This window comes from Ceratotherium simum, chromosome 14, assembly GCF_057802395.1.
Source record: "Ceratotherium simum simum isolate JZ-2026a chromosome 14, ASM5780239v1, whole genome shotgun sequence".
Classification (NCBI taxonomy): Eukaryota; Metazoa; Chordata; class Mammalia; order Perissodactyla; family Rhinocerotidae; genus Ceratotherium; species Ceratotherium simum.
The window spans coordinates 35,352,964-35,372,703 of record NC_141913.1 but is presented as its reverse complement, the minus strand read 5'-3'; the positions used below and the strand labels follow the sequence as shown (position 1 = coordinate 35,372,703).

The window sequence follows — 19,740 nt, the reverse complement described above, 5'->3', positions numbered from 1 at the left end:
TAAAAGTTTTAAATTTTTTCTCCGGATTGTTTTCTCCGGAGTTAAACTAGTAATTTATTAGGCCCTTAGATGTTCCAGGCATGGTCCCACTCCTTTACATGCATTAACTCAGTCCTCCCAACAACCCTATGAGTGTCACCCCTCTTGAGCAGATAAGGCACCTGAGGTGTAAGGTGGTTTGGTAACTTGCCTGAGTCACAAAGCTGGTAAGTAGCAGAGCCATCGCACTCCAGAGACCCTGCTCTTCACCACTTATTATCCTGTCTCTTGTTTCTGGCAATCAGTACAAGTTGTATTTCTAAATAAAATTAAGGCCTAGGTTTTTTTTTTTTTTTTTTTTTTTTTTTTGCTGAGGAAGAGTGGCCCTGAGCTAACATCTGTGCTAGTCTTCCTCTATTTTGTATGTGGGTCGCTGCCGCAGCATGGCTGACCAGTGGTGTAGGTCCATGCCTGGGATCTGAACCTGCGAACCCAGGCCACTGAGGTGGAGCATGGCAAACTTAACCACGATGCCGTGGTGCCAGCCCCAAGGCCTAGATTTCTAAATAACAAGTTTCAGGTTTTTCTCAGATGATAGCAGATTAGATGATTACATCAAATGATCGAACTTGTGGTTGTGATTGTAGGGAAATGTCAGCAGTGTTTCACAGATTCCACTCTTATGACACCAGCTTCTTTTTCTTGAATTAAATTTGTTTTGTTGGCGTCACAATTTTTGTCAGTTGTAGACAGAGTGGTGATTACAGTTAAATATGCTCTGAATTTAAATTTTTTTCTTTCACTTTGTATTTAAAATATTATCTTTGATTTTTCTTTCATGGTAAGTTATATTGGGTTTGAAAAAGAGCCCCCAGTTTTCCGTTAGAGTTGTGGCCTAAAATATTGCTTGAAAGAAACTTGAATATAGTTAGGAATCTTAACCAAATCTTAACCAGTGATGAATATCCAACTTTGCTACATTCTGTGCAGACTAGTAGTTCTAGTGGAAAAACGCCAGCTATAAGGGATGATGCTGTACTTAACCTGTTTCGAATGTTCAATTCTGTCTGCAGTGCAAACAATACAAGTCTTCTTATGCCAAGTAAAGTCATGGCTATTAAATTTTCTTAACAAGAATAGAAAATTGAATTCATAATAATCCCTTAAGTACTTGTTGACTTGACTTATTGACTTGAAATTTCCTTGACCTCTTCTGTTCTCTGTTATTCTTTAATTGAAAAGAATCAGCAGTTTTCTTCATGTTCTTCAATCCCTACCTGCCATGTGATATGTGTATAGTGCAGTGAAGAGAGAGGGAGGGAAGATAGAATTTGTTGATAAAGACACCTACTGTGTGTTCAGCTCTGTCCTAGGTATAGAAATACAAACATTTAAATTGGATTGACCGATAGAAGACCATGTGCAAGCCAGTGCAAAGTTGGATGGTACAGATTTACCTTTATGTTTCTTATATGGCACTTGATTTCTTATTTGGACTCCATAAATTATTTGTTGAGTGAATAAATGAATGAATGACTACATGAATATAAGTTCTGTAGGAATTTGTGCCCATGTCTTCATTCATTTTAACTCTACTATTCTCAGCCCTCCTGTTCAAATTTTGGCCTAATTTAAGATTTTTCGCTCAGCTGTATTCCATAATGCCAATTTGTTTTTCTTGTATTCCTCTGAAGTTTTTCTGGTTGATTGCATTAAACTCTTTTTTTTTTTTGTGAGGACGATCAGCCCTGAGCTAACATCCATGCTAATCCTCCTCTTTTTGCTGAGGAAGACCGGCTCTGAGCTAACATCTATTGGCAGTCCTCCTCCTTTTTTTTTTCCCCATAGCCCCAGTAGATAGTTGTATGTCATAGTTGCACATCCTTCTAGTTGCTGTATGTGGGACGCGGCCTCAGCATGGCCAGAGAAGCAGTGTGTCGGTGCGCACCCAGGATCCGAACCCAGGCCGCCAGTAGCGGAGCGTGTGCACTTAACCGCTAAGCCACGGGGCCGGCCCGGCATTAAACTCTTAACTGCTTAACTGGACTGTCTGCCTCATTCCCTCTATCCATTGCCTGGTGATAGCTGCCATCCTTCTCAAGCTTGCTTAGAGCTGTTCACTAGATCCCTTTACACAAGTTTCAAGTCCAAATACCTTAGCATGTCATGCAAGGATGTCTAGGGTAATAATTTAAGATCATGAGCTTTAGCTCTTTAACTATCATTAAGACTTCTTGAGAACAGAAATTCTGTTTAATCACACCACATGCTCCTTAGCTCCTAGCTCCTAGTAGAATATTATTAGGCCTGTGGGTGATCCCTCAAAACTTGCAAGTAATACAAGATAATGATTTCATTCATTTAGGCCTCTGGTGGTTTAAGTAACTGTCCTACAGATCTCCAGCATTCTTTATGAAGGTAGCTTAGTACATTAAGACCTAGTAGTAGCCATTATTCAGTAAATATGACTTAATTTTCTTACAGCTAAAGAAAGGGTTTTAAGTAACTTGCGGAAGCACAAGGCTCCCCAGCCCCCCCTTGTTCTGCACCCAGTGAGGCCTCCTGTGCCAGTTATTTCCTCATCCTCACTACTGAGTCAGAAAGATGCCACCCAGCTGGTGCGCACAGACCTGAATCTGTTGCAACAGCAGGCCAGGTAAGACCATGAGATCTCCATGATCATGCTTCTGTGCTTCCTGCTTTGACAGCCTGGATGATTTAGTACCTAGAAGGGCTTCCTCATCAGCCTTGTCACCATGAGGGTAATTTGACCAGACTGGCTCAGATGGTTATCTTACTTACCCAAGTTGTGACAAGTCTTTTAATTTCACGTTGAAATTATGTCATGGACTATAAATTTTACATGTTTCCTGTGGTGGCATTTCTGAGTGTCAGCAGTGCCAGCTAAGTGTTTCTTATTCTTCTCCTGAGGAGCCCTTCTGATACTGGAAAGATGGTGTTTAAAAGGGTGTGAAATGAGATTTACTTTTTTTTGTCACTCCTTTGCTCTTTAATTCTTCACATTCTTTTAAAAATTGGCATACGCACTTGATCGAAGTGCGGGAAAGTCATTTAGTGTTCTGAGTTCACAGTAGATACAGAATGATCAACTGCTTAAAGTTTTGATTCTGGCTTGCCATCTTGTGACAAAGGGCCAGTGTGGAGTTAAGTCTGTTTTATAAAGAAAAAGAGTCTTACCTTTGCAAAGCCCATGGGAATTAATCTCTTACTGGACTTTTTCCCTTGGCTGTTGTTGGTCCAGGCAGTTATTGTGTATGTATTGTGTGTATGCAGACATGCACACATGCCCACACATTAACGTAATAATAAATATGATTAGAACAGTATTGACACCCATGTAAACAGTTAGCTTTCTCCATCTTTGACGTTTCAGTCTGAGTTGCCGATACCTAAGAAATCACTTGTACCTACAAGTAAAGTACTTCTTTAGGATGGTTATTAAAATAGGATGAAATTCTCATTTGTGCTTGTATATTTAAGGGTCCATTTAAAAAACCTTGTGAATATAACACGGATTCTAAATGGAGCTTTGTTTCTGACTAACAAGTTGTCCTACTGTTCCTTCCCTTCTTAACTTTCTTGTTAACCTGACTGTCAGGGAGAGGATTCGGGTAAATCTTGGCACACACACCTTTGGTCTTTTGTTACTGTGGAATACTTGTTCTCCAGTGTAGGCTGAATAACTGGAAGCCTTTATTACTTATCATGAAACCTTTCCTAAAGCTTTCTTTTACCTCCTGATGATGTTTTCCAGAATTGCGGCTCTTTGGGAATCTCAGCAGGTTGCCCTGGATAGTGAGCTGTTGGACACGATGCCCAAACAATATATTAATCGAGAAGAACAGACCACACTACATTTGGAGTGTAGAGGCAGTAGTGGTAAGAAGTGCCAAGGAGCAGCAGTTGTATCAGTTCAGGTAAGATTGTTTAAAGTTCTTCATAATTCAGAGAATTTTAATTGAGTCTCTAATATTGGCATATCATTGAGAAAGACTGAAGGAAGTATATAGCACATGATCCATGTCCCAAAACATTTACTAGTTTTTATGGGAGTGAAGACATACACAGGGCTAATCACGTATTTCCGTAAGTGCTGATGAGTCCTACCAGATGGATGGAAATTCAGAGAAAAGCAGAATCATTGAGAAGATTCTTAGAGAGAGGGGCTTAAACTGATCCTTAAAAGATTTTGATGATGGTAGTGTGGATTTAGTTAGAAGAAATATGAGAATGGAGTCACCGTGACGTCATTTAAGGGTCAGTGGCTAGATTATCTATTTCAAGTTGTTTTTTGGAGTTGTGGGAATTTACATTGGAAAGGTTGAAATTCATATTGGAAAGGACTATCACTTGGGAACTCCAACTGTATGTTGTGGACAGTGGGGAGCGACCAAAGACAAACATGGAGGGACGTTTGGAAAGCAGATAGTTGGGTGGAGCTTACCAACAGGCAAAAGGAGAGATGTGCACAATATGATTAAAAATTCAACTGCCTCTCAGAGTTACCTTCTTGAGTTGGAAAAATAGGTTTAAGTTGGATCTGTGACATCGTAAGGACTTCAGAATGGAAGCTTAGCTTTAGCAAGCACGACTTAGCACTTACTCTATGCCAAGGCACTGTCTAAACACTTTACAGAGCTTATTTTATCCTTGCCATCACCCTATGAGGGGGGTATTTTTATTATCTTTGTTTTCCAGATGAGGGAATAGAGGCATGGAGAGGTTGCATACCCAAAGTGACACAGCCAGTGAGTGGCAAACAAGAAAGGCCCAGGCAGGCTGGCTGCGGAGCTCATGTTCCTTAATCACTGCACCTCACTCTTTCTGCAGGTGAATTCAGGATTCCCTGAGCTGGGAAAGAAATACTCGGAAATAGGTGCTGCTGCTGCCTGACTATGTTTGCACAAAAATAGTGCCTCTTTTTGGTTAGCTTTTAGAAATTGGGGAAAATTTACTTTATTTACTCTTGATTGTCTTTCAAAAATTTCCCTTCTTTTTGTGCTAATCCACATTTTCACAGTTCTAATATATTCCACAGCAATCTCTTTAGGAGGCTGTTACCTCTAAAATGTCTTTTATGAAATAACTTTATACTTGTATTTTTCATTACCTTCAGATTTTATTTATGATTTTTTCAACATAGTTGCGTGCATTTAAAATTAAGAAATTTGGCCTGGAATGTGAGAGTCCTAAACACTGAGATAATATCTTTGGCCAGGTGTTTTATAAAGTTAATTTTCTTTCAGTGTGTTTTTCCTCCAGTTACTAATACTTTAGTAAGACTAAGGTAGGGGTATTTAAGGAGGATAACTTACTAAAGTAATAAAGCTGGAAGAAAAGTTTGCCAACTGTGGGTGGAGTTTGAGTTGGTGGGAAAAAAGCTGAAAATGTATCTGGTTATAATAAAAAAGAGATGTCTTATTAACAGTCTTTGTTTTATGAATATGGTATTTTTCCATATTTTGGAATTACATATCTTTGCCAGGCTGTTAATTCTATATAGGGAAGGGAATTCTCCTAAAATGCATTTTTATAAGTGATTAGTGAGATAAGTACAAAGAAATGTTTTTCTAAGTCTCGTTCATAGCTTGCTCTGTGAAGAGTTGTAAATGTTTGCTGCCCCAGTCAAAGAGCAGGTCTCTTCGCCTGACCTCCTATTAACTTTCAGGGTCTTGTGGTAGAAAATACCACTAGGCAGACCTGGGAGCTTTAGCTCTAAGCCTACCAGTGACTTGTCTCCGGAATCATAGTCTTGATTTGTCTGAACCCTTGAATTGAAATTTCCTTGATAAGCTTTTGCTTTGATAATTCTGAAATAAAAAGGTACACTTTTTCTAAAATACCTTCAAAGTAATTTTGATTGGTGGGAGATCAGAAAGAAGGTGCTAATTCATGATAAGGATTGAAATGAGTATGGCTTAGATTTTGTTTTTACAGACAACACAAAAATTTTTATGCTTTCTTTTCTCAAAAGAAAAATTGGTAGATGCTAATATTCCTTGAAGAAAGAAGAAAAAAGAAAAAGCAAGAAAGACCAGACAGAGGAAGAAAAGGAGGTGTTATAGAAGCCTAAAGAATTTGAAAAATAGCTGTTTTGTGGCCATAACTTCATTAGAAATATTCAAGTTTTCTTCAAAAGCGTATTTTAATTTTCTGCTGGCCTTACTTGTTTGCCCAGTGCCCTGACTGTGAGTTCCATTTGGGAAAATCTAGAAGCTTGAGAATTCCCACAGATGGCTCCTAGAAGTATCAGTATCCATAATAGTATCTACTTCAGCCATTATTTTGCCTAGTGATGCAGATGTGCGAGGGGAACTAAAAATGTGAACAGTGAACAACTTTTGTAGTCTGAGATTTAAATAGGATTTCTTTGGAAAGTTGTGTAATAATTGCTAACTAAGGCTGTCCTGTGAGTACTTGCTTGTTGATACTTCTGGGAATTGAAGATAAAGTCATTATTTTTTGGCTACTCATTAATAGCTAAGGCAAGGTAGAGGAAAGTTGAAACTGTTGCTGCCATGAAGTTTGGGCATTATCTATGCTAGTCAGTTAGGTTTGCTCTGATTTTTGGCCAAAGGTTGTATTTGAGTCTAAAGCTATCCATTATACAAATGGATCACTTTGGTTATGGATGACTTTAGTTTGGGGAAGAGAGGTGTTTGTCAAGGGTAGGGAAGGTGAGTATTTATGGCTAATCAAGAAACTGTCACTGGGAGAGAGTATGTCCTGCAGGAGATAGGTTGTGTTATTCTTATACGTAGAACTGTAGCCTCTCTGTATACATGTGTCCAGTGACCACCTCATGGCTATATCCAATAGTTTTGATCCTGTTTAACATCATTCTATCATCTGGTGATGCTGGACGTCATGAGGTCTCTTTTAGTCCCCCTGAATCTCTAGCCACTTCTCAGTGTCCCTCCAGGATTCCTCTTCATCAACTCAACCCTTACATTGCTGGTTGTGTTTGGTTCTACTCCTGATCCCCCTCCTTCATTGTGACATCAGCTGCTCTTGCCTACTATCTGTCCTGGAGTTCTTAATTTAGGGTATGTGAATGGTCTTGAGCGGGTCAGTGAAGCCCCTGAAAGTGTGTGGTAAATTTTTTTCTGGAGAGTTAATAGCTTCAGTAGATCCTCAGTAGTCCATGACCCCATAAAGGTTAACCTATATATTAATGACTCCTGTTCTGTTTCTCTAGTCCAGAATTCTCTTTGAGTTCCAGATCTAGATTTCTACCTGCCTACTTAATATTCTATGAATATCCCACAGATACCTCAAATCTGTAGGTCCTGAACTAATCTCATCTTTACCCTCCAGATCTGTTTTTCCTGTAATTCCACTTACCTGGGCTCCCAAGGTGGAGACCTAGGTATCAGTAGCTTCTCTTCCACATACCCTACCCCACCCCTACATTTCCCATGGCGTTACTTTCCAAGTCATATTTGTTCTGCCTCTGAAATGGCTTTAAATTTATTTCTCCTCTTTATTTCCATTGCCATTGCCCTGTGGTAGGCCCATATCACTTTTTCCCTGAACTGTTACATTGGGCTTCTTCTTCAAAGCCTTTCTCCCTGTCTAGTCCATCTTCCACCATTCATCTTTTGAAACACATATCTGATCACATTTCCAGGCTAAAAACCCACATTGTCTCTCCAATATCTAAAAATAATATGACCCTTAGGACCTCCATAATTTGTTCTTGATCTTTTTCTAGCAGCATCATCTACCCTCTCTCCCACTCTCCAGTCTCTTTTCTAGCCACTTAGACTTTTCCATTCTCCAAACACGACATGCATATTCATACCTTCGTTCTTAGGCATATGCTGTTGTTTGTTCTCCCCCACCCATTTCTGAGCTCCTGCTCATCCTTCAGTTCTCAGTTCAGGCAGCACCTCTGCTTGAGGTCTTTCTTGACTCCTCTAGTCAGATTGAGATATTCCCTCCTCTCATTGCAGTTTGTGCATAAATGCTGTTGTAGTCACCTGCTAGTTTTCCTACCAGACTGTGAACTCTTTGGGAATAGAGTTCCCATCCTTATTCATCTGTATACCTGTACCATCTAGCATGGTTCCTGGTGCATAATAGGTGCCCTTCAACACCCCTGAGTGAATCAGTGGAAGTCATCAGCACACCACTCATTAGGTTGTGTTCCAGCTTGTTTTGTATTATGAGTAGTTCTGTTGCTGTTACTAGAAGGCCAGGACCTTGTCTTATTCATGTTTATGTTGTCAGTGTTTCACACAGTCAGTGCCACAGAATAGATGTGTTTGAAGGAATGAACAATAATAGGTTTATACTCTTCACAAGTAAGCTCTCTGATTTTAACTACCTTCAGGAACTTTGTAGATATTATTTGGCTGTGGAGGACATCATGGAAGTTGGAATCTTTTCCTAGTAGAAATTAGCAGTCACTCTTTGATTGTGCATATAGCTTTGATGAATTTAATGCTTAGTTGGCCAGCTTAATGCTTTCCATACAAAATCTCAACTTAAACACCACACACTGTTCCACTTACCTTTTTACTCTAATACAAATGTCTCCCAGGCATTGGATCTTGGAAAGCGATAAGGATGGTTGTACTGCAGCACACTACTTTCTTTCCCAGCCCTGTTCAGAATACTTCTTATCACATGCTTGGGCACTCTCATATCCCAGGTAATATGCTAGGGGCTTTGCTTATATTATCTCACTTAATCTTCACAGAGTGAGAATGAGGAAACAGGTTCAGAGAGGCTCAGAGACTTGCCAAAGTCACAAAGCTTGTTAGTGGCTCAGCTGGAATTCAAGCCTCTATCTATCTATTTAAATTCAAGACCTGTGCTTTCCCATTCAATATTGGAAAATGGCCAGGCTATTTGCTTTAGCTGTTTCAGCTCCAATTTCTGAAGACTAGCAGTATGATTCTGAGTAAGCTCATCATGACAGTCAAATCTCATTTAAAGTAACACGTGTACCATTTTCTCTTTGGTGAGATAGGATTGCCTTCTTTTTCAGTGATTAAAGAATTCATGGATTGGATCAGTTTTTAAAATCAGCTTCATGGAAAATGATTATATTTTAAATATAAATTTTAAATTTAAAAATTAAAATACACAAGTGTATTTTAAATATAATTTTTAATGGCTCATTTATAAAGATTTCAAATCATATCATGAAAATATTTTAGTGCTTAATAGAATTTTTCCATGAGGAAAAGCCCTGGAAATTTCCAGGCATTTACAAATGTTTGAACTATGTATAGCTTGTTTGGGTGTACAAAAGCCAAATATATTTTATGGGAAGTGAGACGTGCTTCTTCTACCGTCGCCTCTCTTAATAGAAACCTCTAATAATTCACTGATATTCCCTGAGGAAATGGGGTGATTTATAATAGGGTTCCTTTTTTTGTACTTTGGTATTGTGGGACATGTTTGCTGGACCCAGGATAGATTTATTATCATGTGAAAATTTGCTCATTCCTAGAAATGAAAGATGAAAGAGACCCACTGAGGGCCTCACAGTATTGTAAAAACTCACTGAAGGACGTGCTTTGTCCAACGTTTAAATTCCTTTATCTACTTAAAGCGACTCAAGTGGAGGGGCTTCCACCATGCTGCTTTGTTCTATTGTTTACAACTTCTTGTAATTATGAGCTCGTAGTCATTCAGTCTCTCTCACCTCTGTTCTAATAAGAAAAGAAAACTTTCAACAGTGGTGGGAACAATGAACAAAAATAAGTAGACTAGGAGGTAATGTTTTGGGGATTTTTTTGTTATAGTGTCTAAACTTTCCTAAACTAGTTGGTTTTCTTTTATTCTTCAACATTAGTAGTTTCTACAACATGGGGTGGAAGTTTTAAAATTTGAGTTACGAAGTGGTTTTAGTCTTGTTTCTCTGCACTTCCCAGTCAAGTGAACTTCTGCTCTCTCTTATCCGTTATCTTTCCACTTCTCTGCGTTCTCACTGTCTTCCTTCCTCCTCTCAGATTCTCTCTTCCTCTCTGTTTAGCTGCTTTCTCTTCAGGCAGGCCAAGGGCTGTGACCCTCAAAGACCCAGTCTAGTTGTATTTGGTGACACTGGGCAAAAAAGCTGACTGCACATACTCTTAATCACATTTTTAGCCCATTAAGTATTGATCTGTTATTTGAAAGATTCGAGATTTAATATTTGTATTGATTCGTTAGTAGTTTAATGGAAGTAATTTAGTTTTTTTATCTTTCATTTCTCTAATAGTAAAAATTAAAGTAATTATTGTTAACATTATATGTTCTTGAATATTCACTTTCATGCCTTTAGATTCATACTAATAGCTTATTTTTTTCTTTAAAACAAGAGATTTTGTAAAGATTTTTAACACAACGTTGGTGAGTTTTATAGAAGAAAGTTATTATTAGCATGATTATAAGTAGGTACTCGGTGTCCTGTTACAGCTGTGCTGTGTTGGGGTGCTGTGTAAAGCAAAGCAAACAGGGCCATTGCCCTTCAGGAGCTTTTGATCTGGAATTTATGATAATAACCCTGACAGGGACATGAGGGCCTCAGTTAAATAAGTTTGTGAGTTAAGTATTTACATTATTTACAGACAGAGGATCCCTGTAATCATTGCAGTGGTGGCTCAAGACTGGCTTTGGGCAGGTGCATATAAAGGAAAATGTAGACCCTACTGTTCACCCATGTTATTGGGGAAGACCATTTGGGGAGAATGTAGGATTTACAATTCCTCCCTTCTAAATATTCCAGTCTCTTCAGCATTCTCTGCCATGCCTGTGAGATAAGTCCAAATTCCCTAGCGTGCTTAAAAGACCTCTGCAAAATAAGGGCCCCCGGCTCCCTAGTCTTATTGCATTGTATTCTTCAGCCCTGACCCTGCATCAGCCTGGCCGGACTGCTCCTTGCTGTCCCTCTGTCCTCCTGTCGCCCACAGCTGCCACATGGGTTCTGTCTTTGTGTTGCAGCCTAGGCCTAGGATATCCTCTGCGTCTATCCACATCTGAAAAAGGACATTAAAAGTGCACAAACATAGCACTTATCATATAGCTCACTGTCAATTAATTAAAGGGATATTAACAACCCCCTCAAATAGGAAAGACATTATCTTAAAGAAAGGATTGTCTTTTAAATTGGAATAAATTTAGCTTTTTCTGTTTTTTTTTTTTTTTGAAAAGCTCAATAAATTCTCCTTATTTTCACATCTTTACTAAAGACCATTAAATATTTTATCAAAGACTAGCTTTCAGGAACCACTGAATTACTCAATTGCTCTTTCCTAGGCATGTGACTGAAATGGGCACTTCCCATATTTTATCTTATTTTGTTGTTTTATAAGTTTATATCTTTTCTTCCTTTCAGAATGGCAAATGTTTTTTTAACAGCATCTGTGTAATCCTCTTTTTATGCTTTGCACACATGAGACGTGCAGCCCGAGTGTTTTGAGTTGAATTATATGTGCTGTTGGGTTGGGGGAACAGAGAGGGATTGAGGCTCTGGGGAGAGATGATCCACAAAATAGAGGCTTGATGTACTTCAAGAAAGGCCTCAGTGGTGGAAGACATTGAGTCTATTTTTGATGAGCTTTGAGGAGTTGAAACAGAAGTGATGTGGAACATATCCTACAAAAGGCTTTGAACCAGTGGTAAACTAATTCAAGTTTGAGTCTTCACGAAAGGCTGAGATTCTTGAATAGTTCTTTGACAGGTTTTTTCCATCCTTCTCCGGTTCAACTGAGAGTTTTGAGTTATAATATTAATTGTGATAATCTCTTCATCATATGCCCAGTGTATTTGTAATAAAATATCTGCCCTAGAAACATGTTGAGGGGGCAAAAATGTCTGTTGAACACTTTCATTTTTGTTAGTTTGAAGGTATGCATAAGAATGAAGCGATAAGCCAACAGCTTCATGTTCTGCGAAAAGAAGTAAAGCAGTTGCAAGCAGAAGCTGCCAAACCACCGTCACTTAATATTGTGGAAGCTGCCGTGCATGCAGAAAATTTGATCACGTAAGTTGTGAAGGCAGTGGGATTTCAAATACTATTTTGTTATTATTGATAGTAATCACACATGGTACTACAGCCCCTAGACACCCACTAATTAAATTAATGCAGGGATCTGCAAACAACGGCCTTTGGGCTAAATCTGGCCTGCCACCTATTTTATTATTTATTTATTTATTTATTTATCTTTTAAATTTTTATTTATTTATTTTTCCCCCAAAGCCCCAGGAGATAGTTGTATGTCATAGTTGCACGTTCTTCTAGTTGCTGTATGTGGGACGCGGCCTCAGCATGGCCAGAGAAGCACTGCGTCTGTGCGCGCCCGGGATCCGAACCCAGGCCGCCTGCATCGGAGCGCACGCACTTAACCGCTAAGCCACAGGGCCAGCCCCCACCTATTTTATAAATAAAGTTTTGTTGGAACACAGCCATGCCCATTTATTTATTTAATGTGTATGGCTTTTATGCTACAATGGCAGAATTGAGTAGTTGTGACAATTTATGGACCATAAAGCATAAAATATTTACCATCTGGCCCTTTACAGAATAAATTTGCTGACCCCTGAATTACGAAATGATACAGTACATTGAAAGTCAATCATGGAGAGGTTCAGTGGTTAAGTTTTATATCAAAGTCACATTTACCCACTAAGTCAACATTGTCAACACAGATTATTGAGCAATGTTTGCAGTGGAATTGCTCAGAGGAGTTAGGGCTGTCAAGTGTAGTTCCAACTTGCATTTGGCCACTGTGGTTTTTCTCTTGAGCTCCTGGCTTATTCTGACCATCCTCTGAGTTCTTCCCAAAGCCATCAGAACATGACTTGGGAGAGGGGAGGTTGACTCTGCCTTTTACTTAGGGTGACTGCACATTCTAGTACCAGCAGCTAATACCCCAGTAGGTTGGGATGGTGATGTGGAGGGGGCATTAAGTCCTTTTGTGGGTTGGATTGGGGGGCCTGGGAAGGAGGAAGAGATCAGGTGATCAAGAGGTTGGTGTTTCTTTTACTAGGAAAGGAACTCAAAAAAGTGTGAGAATTTAGAAGTGCTATCTTTATTCTGTACAAAAGTCTTCTCCTGAACCTAACTCAGTGTTTTGGATTTTAAAATTTAGAGAAATCAGGGTTCCTGTTTTTAAAAAAATATTTTTAAAAATATATGCTTTATAAGGAATACATGGAATTAAATAATAAATTATGAATTACATACAAAATATGAAAAATTTTAATAAGGGTAAGAATGTTAATTAGCCTGAATAATACAGCTGATTCCCCCCACCCACCCCACAACACCCCAGGAGGGCATAAAATTCCTTCTGTGTATTGAAAAAAAGTGGTTGGGTCAAGTTGGAATATACTTACCCTGTGAAATATTTCTAAAGTGACATTTGTATGGGGCTTTGGGGATGACTCTTGAGAATATTGCCTGAGAAATGTAGAATATCAAAGAAATGCTTGTGAGTCTGGATTCTCTTACTGTAGACCAATAGTTTTACCTACGTTTTCCCACAGGGCCTTAGTGAATGCCTATAAGTTGCAGCCTACCCCTGGGGTCCAGAAGGTTGGCATTAACCTCTTCTTTACTGTTGTGGATTATGTCAGCGATGAGACGCAGCGTCATCCTCCCACAAGGCAGTTCTTTACTTCATGCATTGAGATCTTGGGACAGGTACGGTCGTTCTGTGTTTTTAGCCTTATTCACGTGTAATGAGTCCCTACAGCGTCCTCATTAGATATAGTCAGGGTTGACTTCAAACTTATGTTGTAGGTTCAGAGCCTTACCGAAGTCATACAGCCCTTTGAATTGTTGGCTTCTCAAGATATTAGAATTGTTGGTATAGAATTTTGTGTCTCATACAAGACATATTAAATTACTCACATTTGAAAGTCTCTGGGGAGTTTCTTTCACATCAGGTTCTATCATACGCTGTTGGTGTTGTTAACAATAACATTACTGAAGCTCTGTATCATTTATAAAATACTTTCCAATTCATTATTTTATTTTATCCTCACAGTGACTCTTGTGATTGATATCATTCTCATCTTAAAGATAAGAAAACTGGTCTCTAAAAGATTAAGTCACTTGCCTAAAGAATACAGCTGGCGAGTGCTGGAGCTGAGACTGGATCCCAGGTCTTCTGACTCAACATTCGGTGCTCACTCCACCTCCCCACTGCTGCCTCCCACTTACTGTTCTTCACCCTTTATTTATTTATTTGACTTACTGTTAAATCTGTGGATATTTAACAAGGACAAGGGCAGTGCCTCTATGCAGATTTATGAAATGTGTCATAAAAGAAAGGAAAGCCACTTATTGGAGACTATGTAAGCACTAGTTAACCATGTACTCTCACCCAAATTCAATTGAATAAGTACTTATTTATTGGATATTTATAAGGAAGTGATGCTGAGCAGATATTAAAATAGATTTTTTTAAATAGTTTTTCTCCTGATTATGAAATTGATGTGTCCTTATTATAGGCAATGCAGGAAGTATAAAAAGTATAAAGAAGAATTTCTCATAATCCTAACCTCCTGGAGATACTTGTTACCTAACTAACATTTCATTATAGTTCGTCTGGTGTATGTGTGTTTATTAGTGTATGTGTGTGTATATGTAAAAATGATATATCATTCCTACATATGATAGATGGATAGATAGAAATATAAATACACACCTCAAAACGGGCACATGCTATTTTGTAACCTGCTTTTTTCACTCAAACACATTTTTAATTTTTTTTACTATTATTTTTTTTGTGTGTGAGGAAGATCAGCTCTGAGCTAACATCCATGACAATCCTCCTCTTTTTTTTTTTTTTTTTTTTGCTGAGGAAGACTGGCCCTAGGCTAATATCTGTGCCCATCTTCCTCCACTTTATATGGGACGCCGCCACAGCATGGCTTGACAAGCGGTCCATCAGTGTGAGCCCGGGATCTGAACCTGGGCCACCAGCAGCGGAGCACGCGTACTTAACCACTACGCCATGGGGCTGGCCCCCAAACACATTTTTTAGACATTATTCCATGTTAATAAATACAGACTTATATCATGGTATTTAATATATAGTGTTCCATGGTACAGATATATTGTAATGTATTGAGCCAGTGCCCTCTGAATGGATATTTAGGTAATTTGTTTTGCTACAAGAAGCTGGCAATAAATATTTTTACACATCTTTGTGAACTTATTGGACTATATTTTCTAGGATAATTTCCTAGCATAGTATGATTGCTATGAAAAAGGACTAACATTTGATGTAAATTGTTTGTAATATTATATAAATTTCAGGAGTACATCGTTATATTTCAACTTCTGTGTAGCCTACCTTGTGTTCACCACCAAAGGTCTAGTTGCTACCCAGATCTCTGTTGTCACACAGCCCTCCTGGGAAGTTCATACTTATTTACACTATCATAGCAGGATTTGAGTTTATCATTCTCCGTATCATAACCAACATTAGGAGCGATCATTTTTTCTGAGTCTTGCTAATCTAACAGAGGAAGTAGTACTTCATTATTATTTTAAGTTGTGTTTCTTTAAGGACTTGTTGAGTTACATGACTTTTTATATGTTTATTGGCCGTTTAATTATTTTTTGTGATTTGCTGGTTATCATCCTTTGTGTATTTTCTATTGGAGAGTTTCTTGTTTTTTGATTGCTTTGAAAGACCTCCTCAGACTATTAACCTGGTATCTGGAATGTGTTATAAATTAATTTTTCTACTTTGTCATTTTTCTTTAATTTTACGATACTTTTTGCCTTACGGAAATTAAAATTTTTATGTATTCAAATCTATCAGTCTTGTCTTTTATTGCTGTGGTCAAGCTTATCAAAGCCTTCCTGACCCTGAGACTATTTAAATATTCACTTATATTCTAGTCTTTTAAACATTAGAACCAAGTTAAAACAAGGCGAAGTTATCTTGACTATATATTAATTGTGAAAGTTAGCTTTTTAAAAGTATTAAAAACACAGCTCAATAGACTCTATAACCTAGAAGTTTTGTTTTCTTGACATAACTCAGCATCACTTTGGATACTTAGTAATCATGGTAGGTACATTGCAAATTTCTAGATTCAAATTATCTCAATATTTTAATCTTTTAAAAGTTTTATGTGGCTTGTCCAAATCAAATTAATGGATTATGCAGAATTTTTAATATCACCTACATTGGAAGTGATAGGTTTATCTGTGTTAATTTAGCTTTCTTTTGATTGTTTCATATTTTCATTTAGAAAAAATTCTATTTGCCTTATATACTATACCTTAAAACTTGGTTGCTTAAATAAAAGTTGGAGAGGGGAGAATTTGGTGAAATTTTTTCTTTTTAATTCTTTCAAGGTGTTTATCAGTGGCACTAAATCAGAATGCAAAAAAGTACTTCAGACCATTCTGAAGAACAGAAGGCTCTGCTCTCTTTTGTCTCCTTTCTTCACTCCCAGTGCTGCACCTGCAGAGTTCATACAGCTGTACGAGAAAGTGGTGAAGTTTCTGAGTGAGGACAACAGTGATATGATTTTCATGCTGCTAACCAAAGTGAGATGTGATTCAGTCCTGACGTTATCATTGAAACGTAGAAACTATTGTTTCCCACTCAATAGAAATGAAAGGCCCTCTGGAGTTCTGTTTCCAGTTAGACTGTAGCTGGCTGGCCCTTTTCACATTTTGCATCATCATCAAGCAGCCTGATCCCACAGCTTTTTTTGGTGGGAGCATTGGTTGTGTTGTGTGGGACAGTCTTATTCCACATAGTATGAAAAGGACCTAGCTCCCAAACCCTCTTTAAAAACTTAGTACAGTTTTGAAATATTCATAATAGTAATTTAGTACATCCTTCTTTGGAATGTATCCTGATTTATGCCTAAATTGTGTTTGATAAATGAGTTGTAATATGTCAAAGTCTCTCATATTTAGAATAAGCCAGATCTAAGCAAATTGCCTTTGTCTTCATTCTGAGTAGAATATTAACTTAGAATTTCAGAGCCTTAGGTATTTTGCTTTCAGTTGTATTTCTCTGACATCTATGAATCATAAAACCTGGGCATTTTTTAGGCCCTAGAGACTGATCTCAGTCTATAATGGGGGAGAATATGTTTTATTGTGTGGGATTCTGGAAGGTGATACCAACACCCTGAATTTTTATTAACTGAGCTAGGTAACTGACACCAACTCAGAAACAGGGCCGTTAGATGGAGACAGTAAAGCAGTAAAGTGGCTGCTTGTTTGTGGCACTGTGACCACTGAAGAAGAACTACAAAGTTCTGATCCTTGTTTTGTAGGGAAAACTTACCAACAAGATTTTTAAATTACCAAAAAGCACGCAGAGCTGAGAAAACTGCCTCTGCAATTCCAGAGAGTGAAGTAGAGGTGGAGGCATAATGGCACCATCAATTATGGAACTGCCTGGGATTCTTTAAATAGTACTTATATATAAATTTTAGTTTCGATCTTTATAAAAAGCTAAATTCTAGGTAATCTTTGACTTTTAAACTAAATTTGCACATAATTTGCTCTACTTCAATTAATATTCTAGTGTAAATAAAACTGCTTCTTGTTTCTTTTTCTTTTTAGTTCGATCTTAAGCAATGGTTAAACGCCACTAAACCTCCTCTGTCTGATCGTACCAGGCTTCTGGAGTCCATTCATTTGGCGCTTACTGCCTGGGGACTTGAACCAGAAGAAGATATTTTGATGCCGTTTAATCTTTTCTGTAAGCACTGGACTTACCTTCTTCTCTACCAATTCCCTGACCAGTACAGTGACATTCTCAGGCTGCTGATGCAAAGTAAGTGTCTTTTAATTGTGACTGATTAGCTTGCAGTGAATATTTAATATGGCATTTACAATTCTACATTTATATTCTTCCAAAAATGTAAAAATCATACAGGTATGCAGAAGTTTAGAATCACTAATTTTCACCCTAAAGTGCTCAATGAACAGTGCTCAAAAGGTTGCTATCTGTAAAAATGGTCAATTACTGTCCTAAAGGTTAGAATGGGTCCCAATTGGGCAAGACAGCACTTAGTATTTGGTGTTGGAGTCCACAGTTGTGCACCCACCTCCTTACATTGACTTTGCAGCTGTCTTGAACTGAGGTGAGATGGAAGTGGGCTTGCTTACTGTGCCAACTACAGATTTGCTACGAGAAGGAAGTTGCTCCTTTATAGTATGTTTAATATGCCAGTTGGTTTCTCTGTAGTTCCAAATAGTGGATAAATTTGGGGATTTTTCCCTCTAACTTTTTGACTCTTGTTTTTTTGCAAATGAATTTTATCCCTGTGTAATGATATACTGTATTTATATTTACCAAGAGAAAGAGGAGCAGTAGATTTTCCACATGCCCTCCCACCATTCTCGGCCCCGCCGCAATTGGAGTGTCGGAGAATAGAGGAGCAATAAAGGGTGTAGGCTTTTTTATTTTTGGAATTGCACTAGGCAGAAATTTTATTGAAATATAGTAAATGAGATAGTATTTACTTTTTTCATGCAAACTTCATAGTTTTTATAGATGTAATGGAAAACTAAATTTTGCTTTATGCCAAATCTTTGTGTTACTTAATAGGAATCATTTAATGAATAAGTTAGTGATCTTATGTATTGGACTACCTGAAGAATACTGAAATGTGTGGTCTTATTTTCAAAGCACTTCAAGCTTTAATTGTTTCCTACAGAGGCAAGTTGCAGGATGGGTGGAGAATGGTGGTAGGGAAATGTATTTGTACAATTTTTGATGCCTGTTTTCATAGCTAATTTTTGTTCTAAGTTTTCAAAATTTTATCAAGTATGTATTGTAGTTTTTTCCTCTGAAACTTTTTTTTTTTTTAGATTTTTTTTTTTTTTTGTGAAGAAGATCAGCCCTGAGCTAACATCCATACTAACCCCCCTCTTTTTGCTGAGGAAGACCGGCTCTGAGCTAACATCTATTGCCAATCCTCCTCCTTTTTTCCCCAAAGCCCCAGTAGATAGTTGTATGTCATAGTTGCACATCCTTCTAGTTGCTGTATGTGGGACACGGCCTCAGCATGGCTGGAGAAGCGGTGTGTTGGTGCGTGCCTGGGATCCGAACCCGGGCCGCCAGTAGCGGAGCGCACTTAACCGCTAAGCCATGGGGCCAGCCCCCTCTGAAACTTTTTAGAGAGATTATAAAGGCAGAGTTTATATAAGCAGCCATTGACTTGCATTTAATAGGAAATGTATACTTCCCAGGAAAAGTAATTCAGTTAAAGGCTTAAGAATGACAATACCACCTCTGTCAGGTTCTATGACCTCCAGCCTCCTGGCTTCCCATCCCTCCCTGGCCACCATGTCGATGTTCCTAGGGTTTCATCCTTTGTTCGTCTGCTCTCTTCATTCACTCTGGGTGAGCCCATTGTTTTCCCTGGCTTTACTGCCATCTTCTAGGTCTTCATAACTCCCACACCTGTAGCTTGATTCCAGGCCTCTGCCCTAAGATCCAGACCACAGTAGCCGTTGGCCACAGACCCTTCACTGTCCTATAGACACCTCAACCTTAGCATATTGCAGCTGACCTCATCATCCTTCCCTTCAGATCTACTCCTATGAGCCTCTGTTATCCTGTTTCATCCTCATGCCACCCCTGGGTGGAAAGGACCTGAGGAGGTATTATTCCTGTCCTCTGGGATGTGAGGTTTGCAAGTAGCAGGGTGCTACCTGGTTAGTCTCTATTTTTGCACACTATCTCTGTGTTTCTTCAGGTTTTGTCCATTGTAGGAGTGGAGTTTTAGGGGTAAGTATGAGACTCCTTC

The 19,740-nt window shown here is 38.5% G+C and overlaps 1 protein-coding gene across 1 annotated transcript in view; it reads left to right on the top strand.

Annotated features, from left to right (window-relative positions):
- Positions 1-19,740, top strand: part of EPG5 (ectopic P-granules 5 autophagy tethering factor) — a 111,892-nt gene that overhangs the window by 60,932 nt on the left and 31,220 nt on the right. Inside the window, exons 26-31 of the mRNA XM_004422665.3 lie at positions 2,464-2,635; positions 3,755-3,917; positions 11,835-11,977; positions 13,483-13,639; positions 16,316-16,510; positions 17,546-17,759. Of these exons, the coding sequence (XP_004422722.2) occupies positions 2,464-2,635; positions 3,755-3,917; positions 11,835-11,977; positions 13,483-13,639; positions 16,316-16,510; positions 17,546-17,759 (1,044 nt within the window). The remainder of the gene's footprint in view (positions 1-2,463; positions 2,636-3,754; positions 3,918-11,834; positions 11,978-13,482; positions 13,640-16,315; positions 16,511-17,545; positions 17,760-19,740) is intronic.